Here is a 7,797-nt window from a genome sequence, read left to right on the forward strand (position 1 = left end):
ATAGAATTCAAGATCAATTTAGAAATCAATAGAAAACAATAGAATTTATAAAATAATTAAATAACTAAAAAAAATATTATGTAAATAAAATTCTTAAAAATTTAAAATTTTTGAAATTTTAATTAATATACAAAACTGGTAGGCTTTGCACATTCATATCACGGCTGCTTGAAATTTTTTTTTCCACAAATTAAAAAAAAAAAGAAAATTAATACACGGAGTTCTTTTAGTTTTGTTGAAAATGAAAAACACACAAGACAAAAAAAAATTAATAATATTTAAGAAAAAAAAAAATTAATTTCTATATAAAAAATTCAATAAAATTATTTTAATTTTTTATAATGCTGCCATTATAACAAAAATATAGAAACGAATTCAAGGAACGTTTCGGAATAACTGTAGCTTTCTTGGCAACGCAAAGCGGTTTAACACGTTGGCAGGATTTTTATACAAATAATAATAGCGAATATAGACAAGAGTAAGTTATAATAAAGTATATTGTATGGTTAACTGTTATATAAATTCTAAATAAATTTTTTTTTTTTGTTTTAGCTACGATAGCCATTTTAAAGAAATAAAAGCGATAGATGAAATTTGGTATAAAAGAGCTGTAGAACAACATTTTATAGAACCTCAAAGTTTTGTATTTTCGGTACCATTTAATGCCGGAGGTAGTGTTTTTTTTTATTAAAGTTGTAAAATTTTTTATACAAGTACTATACATGTAATATGTGAATATAAATAATTAATTTTAATGGCAATTAGTGTATTAGGGATTTACCTAAATGGGTGCATAACGTGTGGTATTTGCGTCAAAATGTTCTTATATCTGTACATTTTGAATCAAGCAACTTAAATGAACTACACGCCTGAGCAACTGAGTATTTAAAGCGCAGAACTTAAAATTTAACAATATAAACTTCTTTTGGAAAATAATTTTAAATTTTAGAAATTGCAAGACTAAATGCGCGGTGTGTTCAATTCTTGCGTATATGCAAACCTACGTATTCTACGTAAAATGCGCTACGCATTTATTTAGGTAGATACCTTAAGATATAAACATGAATAAGGTGGAATCAATAAAATTATTTACATATTACTTTTATTTTTTTTACAATAAAATTTTTATTTGCTCCCTATTTCTATTTTTATTTATATATTTAGAAAATCCAAATGAAGCTTTAGTAACTGCCAGTCATGCAATATTTCATTCAAATGGTAAAGAGTCAGCTCCAGCTGCCGTTGTTGGTTTCCAATTTGAGCATTCAAAATTAAATTCATTATTTAGAAATATAACAAGTAGTGTAAGTAAAATATTATTAAAAAATTAAAACAAAAAAAATTTTTAACTTAACTGGAAAACTTTACATTTTTTTTTAGTGTGCTGATTGTACAGCGACGTGCGATTCAGATGGTATCAACTGCTTTATATTAGATAATAATGGTTATATAATTATTTCACCAAATCCATCGGATATTGGGAAATTTTTTGGTGAAGTTAATGGGCAATTAATGCTTCGTTTAGTACAAGATCGTGTTTATGAAGAAGTTGTAATATATGATTATCAAGCAATTTGTTTCAGAGAAACAAATTCTGATAATGGATCCAATTATTTATACTCGGTAAGTGTAAAAAAATTATTTTTTGATAAACAATATATTTGTTTGTCGATCGCATTGCATAGAATAAGCGAGGTTAATGTGATGGAATTTTCGAATTTTTGATGAAAATTCGTTTCTCCATTCGTAGGGAAGTGTAAATAAATTTTTTAAGTTCAGCTGATTTTTATGAAAATTTTCACGTCAACGAGTTCCTTTTTATGATGGGTCGCCTTGAACAACTTAAAAAGGTTTTAGAGAATATTATGTAACACTTTAACAATGCGGTCGATCATTTTGCTGCTCACATTAAATTTTTTTTTTTTTTATATTAAAATATTTTATTAATTATTTGTATATTTTATAATTTTAGCCTTTAGTTCACATTATACGATTATCAAAATTGATTATTAAATGGATATTTTGGTATCTTGCACAATTTCAATTAGTCTCATCGGAAATGTATTATACAGATGATAATACAACTGATTATGGTTTAAATATTAAAGAAATGTTAGCACGTGTTACATTAAGAAGAACACGTTTAATGGGATGTGATCAAAAACGTGTATTATATACATTAAATACAAATAAAGATAATGTAGCATTTCAAATACCAGCATCTGGATGCGAAAGACAATTTGTTGTTTATCCAATACCTGGTACTAATTTAATATTATTAGTTGTTGATGTATTATGCCCGCCGGAATGGGCAATATTAACTACAAATCCTACAGAAATACAATATGATACAAATTATAGTTTAGCATGTCATAAAACAAGTGCAGAGCTAACTAGATCGAGACCAACTAGTTGTATTAATAAACATATAAACGTAAGTTTTATTTTTTAAATTAATATTACTGTTATTAAAGAATAATATTCAGATGACTATTATTTAAATTTTATGGAAATTAATTTTGTTTTTACCTATATTAAAATATTTTGCTTTAATAACCTGCACCTTCGGGATGGGTATTTTAACTTTGTTGTAAAGTTTGTAATAATTTTAATCACCCGCCGGCGCTGTGAATATGTATATATATATTGTTCTTCAGTGCGTCCGTCTCAATACGTTCAATCTTTCATTCATCTAATATATATTCTTCTTCAGTCCGTCAGTTCATTCAATCAAACTCAAAAATAAATAAAGCAAACAAATTTGTATAAGATTTTCACAAATTGTTTCTTTTCTGCAAAGGACGGACCCTATTGCAATTGAACCAATTCGGACCACGTGTTCGTATAGCTGTCATACAACATATACTGAAAATTTGAATGGAATGGCTGCACTAATTCGGTTAGCTGCCATATAGCCCTAAGATTTGATATAATATAATCTATATTTTAGAGATTCAGGGTATAATTCAGTCGTTTCAAACCGTTTGAAATTTTTTATCATAACGACCCAAATCATAAATTTTGAATTATTAAGTTTCTTAAAAAAAATTTACGAAAACTAAATCATTAATTCCAATATAACAATTCTTACAAAAATTTCAAAAAATTTGTGATATGAGTGAATATTATTGCACATACTCGTATAATTATTAAATTTTACCGAATCTTTTATTCTATAAATTGAAGACACAAGTGAATGAAGTTGTCATCTACAATTTTTACGGAAATGGATTTATTGCATAAATAGAAGTTTTATATGTTTACATTTCATATGCAAAAACCCGTTTTTCAAAAACTGATTCAGTTTAAGAGATAGCTTATTTTTAAAAGGTGTTATGTCACATTTTGGAATTATTTTGGTTCGAAAGAATGTCAATTTACTCGAGATTTGTAGAATTAAAAAAACTGTAGTTGACACCTTCATTCACTCGTGTCTTCAATTATTATTTACATAAATATTTAAATAATTTCTTAATTTATATTTTTTATATATATATAATAGGAAAGTTCAATAGAATTTTGTGGAGATGCGACAAGTTTACTGGTTAATCGAATTTTAGTAATACTAGCTTTAATTCTATTTAAATTTCTTTAACAATTTTTACCAATTTTTATTTTTTAATTTGTAAAACAATTTTAAATAAATATATAAATAAAATAAAATATAAAATATATAAAAAAAACTGAAATGAAACAATCTGGAAACATACTTAGATAGCTTTTGTATATTTCACAACTAAATATTTATACCTTAAACGTATATTATGATAAAAAAAATTAATTAATAAATTAAAATAAAATTAAAAAAAAAAATTAATTAATTGAAAAAGAAAAATAGGAAATTATATTAAAATTCTTTTGGATAAGTTTCAGATAAATTTCACTTTGTATACACATTGCGTATAATAAAATTTAAAAAAAAATTAAACAAGCAAAATAAACAATGAAATTTTAAAAACAGTTGTACCATACATTCAAGAGAACGAACAAAATAAAAATTCATACACAGTAATACTGTAATATACAAAACATAATACAAAAACCATATAAACGATTAACAAAACAAACACAAAACAGTAACATCAACAAAAAACAAGAACATTAGCAAAAAACAGAAATTGAAAACAACAAAAAATATTCATTAAAAATAAAAACACAAAAACAAACAAAAAAAAAAATTGTAAAAAATTCTTTATTCTTAACTGCCTTTAATATTAGTTTTTAAATATTAAAAAAATAAATAAGAAGAAAACGGAAAAGTTAATAAATTAAAAAGGAGAAAAAAAAATTTACAAAAATGCGGTCAGAAAAAGACTGACACTTTACATTTTTAGGATAAAAAATAAAACCATTAAAAAACAAATAAGAAAAAAAATTCAAAAAAAAAAAAGGAATAAAGAAAAAAAAAATTTCAATTCAAAAATTAAAAAAAAAAATAATAAATGAAAAGGAGTAAAAAATTAAAAAGAGAATCCTTTTCTAAAAAAAAAAAACAAAACTGAATAAAAAATTTAATAAAATAAAAATACCGTAATTGTTCTTAAATTAATAAATAAAGTCATTAAATAAAATTAATAATTATTGATAAAATAAAGGTTTCCTCCAAAAATTTACCATAATTGTTTGACATTTATCTGTCAAAATGAAGAATACGTAAAATTTTAATCAACTATTCATAGCAAAAAAAAAATGTTGATGCTGGCAGTTTAATAAAGTATCAGTTAAAGTACCTACTTTTAGAAAATTTATTTACTCTTTTATTTTTTGAGTTTTAAAACTTAAATTTTTAAGTATTTTTAATAATTAAAAAAATGAATTCTTGTTAAAATTAAAAACAAAATATTTCGTTCAAAAAAAATATTCAATATAGTCGTCATTGTATTCGCATCAAAATCGTTTGAAAATTAAGAAAGTATCACAGTTTTGCTGTGGTGCAGCGTCACTGTAGCATAGTTAAGAAAAATCCATCTCTATTTTCGAAAATGATCGTTTATAATTTTACTATTTTGTATTATACTTTGATCAATCAAACGTTTAGTTACGTCGCTGACACAATAACAAAATTTATTATGTCACGCCATCTCAAATATGCTTTTCTGGCAAACGGGTTTTATGTGAAAAATGTTTTATGTTTGGCAGCGTTAACAGTTGACAGAATGTCACAAAAAATTTGAAAATAGAGTGACGTGGTAAAAATATTTTGATTATGTACTTGTAAACAAAAACAAAGATTTTAACAACATTTTAAAAAAATTTTGCATTATATTTAAATATTAAAATAAAAATGTAATTTGTTTTTTATTTTCAAAAATTTTACTTGAGAAATTTGAAAGCAACTTATAATACTTGTTTTAGTAATTCCTAAAAATATTTGTAAATCACGGGATAATTTTCCATTGATTTTATTAATAGTTCAAATTGCTTTGTATAATTGCTGTTCTTTTTCTAATGTAAAATAAGAACACCCCTAATATTAATTCAAACATTAAAAAAGTAAAATTTTTCAGAATAAAATTAATTAAATAACTTTTATAACTGTTAACGGTGCCGATTTCTTCATTTTATTTATACATAAATTTTTAACATTTACCATCATGTTAAAGGTGGTACCATTTCAACTCTCCGTCTACGACTACTTACTATAGAAAAATACATAGACGTGATAAAATTACTTCATGTGATATTTGCATTCGATACAATTTCTAGAATATGAGTGATATTATGATTGCATATTTTCAGGCTTCAAATAAGATGAATACACAATTTCACTATTTTTTTCCAAAATATCTAAATTCTTGCAATATAAGTATTGTCACAATAATATTGAGTATATAGGAAACCTTATATAATATAAACATCAATAATTATTAATAATTATAAAATAGTCTTCAGCAATATTTTTACTAAAGACTTTATTCTCTTTTTCATCATCATTTTTAATAAAATTAAAGTATAAGTCGATCGACATACATACATAATTGTTCTTTAATTCTGACCTATACAAAATAATTATTCTCCATCATTAATCTTAATAAAAACAAAAATGTATAAAAGAAAATCATTAATACTCGTATAAAACAAACAAATTAAATGACATAAAGAAAAAATACAAAAAAAAATTAATAAATAAAATGTTAATATTAGTGCCAAAATTTTATTTCTTCTGCTGGTTAAAAAAATTTTTTTGGGAAAAACACACATACATCATACATACACCTATATAAAACAAGAATTAAATAAATCAAAATATAAAAATAAAAATCTATAAAACACCGTACAAACGCACCTATAATTTTTATTTTTTTCTTAATTTTCTAATTTATAAATATAATTTAAAAAAAAATTCAAAATACCAAAAGTTTAAAATTTCCTTGTGCAGCACAATTTAAATTTTTAGTTGAAAATTAATAATACTATAAAATTAGGAGAATTATTGGGTCCTGTTATCATTCACATTCAAAAATGAACTGTCAAAAATAGTTGCCGTTGTGCATTGTAATTTAATATAGAAAAAAGTTCGACGTCATAATTAAAAACAGATTGAATTACCGAAGCCTTTATTGTTTACCTATTTTTTCTTTGATGAACTAAAGCTTTTGTCTTTCACTCATTTTTTCTTTCATTCAATTTTATTACTAAAAATTATGACAATGATGATGACAAGAGTGAAATTGTATCGTGAAGATCAATTTTTTAATCTAGTCATTCTAAAATTTTTATTTAATAAATTAATTTAAATTTAATATAATAATTTTAGCTTGGCTTAATTCATTTTGAAATTATTGAAATGAATTCGAAACAAAGCAATTAATAATAAAAGAAACAAACATATTTACTACTATCTTTGACATTTTAAATTAATTTGACAATTTTCCTAAAATGGCAACTGAAAATTATTAAATTGACTAACACATTCAGTAGAACAAATTTCAATATCAAGTAAAGTAAATTGAACAAAATTGGACTATTATTTCTGAATGTTAAAAATTATTTGAAGGATCATTATGATTTTCGTTGTGGACCTGCGGCACTTGCCGCGTGAACCAACCAACCAACCAACAATGATATTCGTTATTATGAATTTTATATTACAACTAACTAATATAATTATTTAAATTAATTTATAATATAAACTTTTGGTATGGAGATCTTCTAAAAGTCTAGTACATTTTAAAATAAATACAATAAATTATTGAAAAATAATTTGTTTTTTTAATTCAAATGATTTTGTATATCATTATATTATTAATCATTTTACATTCTATTGAATTATTTTACAATTAATTTATAACATTTAATAATATTTTAATATTCTTAATAAAAAGAGTAATACATTTAAAATCAGTTTTTCTCAAATTTTTGTAATAAAGCCTATATAATATTATAGTGGTTTCTTCTCACATTGCATAATATCGAAATTACAATAATTATATCGAAAATAAAATATTTTTTAAAATTATCGAATATAAAATAATTATATCGAAATTGATGTAGTATAACAGAAATTTCATTGTCAGTGTTAGTAATTTCATATAAACTTAATATAAACTTTATAATATGAATTTTTTCAAATTTTGAAATATCTTATATATTATTATAATTATACATACATATATATAATGTAAAAATATAAAACGACAAAAAAAAAGCATTTTAAATTTTTGTATTACAATTTTATTCTATGCATGCAATATGGAATTATTTATTATATATATATACAATAAAATTAATTATTGTACTACAAAGCCTTCCCGCCGTATATTTTTCTTTTTTTATTTTATAATCAATTTATTATTA

General features: G+C 22.7%; 1 protein-coding gene across 4 annotated transcripts in view; it reads left to right on the plus strand.

Moving 5' to 3' along the window:
• LOC129609036 (voltage-dependent calcium channel subunit alpha-2/delta-3) overlaps positions 1-4,043 on the plus strand; it is a 41,411-nt gene extending 37,368 nt beyond the window's left edge. For all 4 annotated transcript variants that reach the window (XM_055520876.1, XM_055520877.1, XM_055520879.1 and 1 more), the window contains 6 exons: positions 368-478; positions 553-671; positions 1,165-1,304; positions 1,381-1,623; positions 1,973-2,434; positions 3,503-4,043. In XM_055520876.1, the coding sequence (XP_055376851.1) occupies positions 368-478; positions 553-671; positions 1,165-1,304; positions 1,381-1,623; positions 1,973-2,434; positions 3,503-3,595 (1,168 nt within the window). In that variant the 3' untranslated portion in view covers positions 3,596-4,043. The remainder of the gene's footprint in view (positions 1-367; positions 479-552; positions 672-1,164; positions 1,305-1,380; positions 1,624-1,972; positions 2,435-3,502) is intronic.
• The last annotated feature ends 3,754 nt before the right edge of the window (positions 4,044-7,797 follow it).

Source organism: Condylostylus longicornis, unplaced genomic scaffold (assembly GCF_029603195.1).
Source record: "Condylostylus longicornis isolate FDR11 unplaced genomic scaffold, ASM2960319v2 ptg000038l, whole genome shotgun sequence".
Classification (NCBI taxonomy): Eukaryota; Metazoa; Arthropoda; class Insecta; order Diptera; family Dolichopodidae; genus Condylostylus; species Condylostylus longicornis.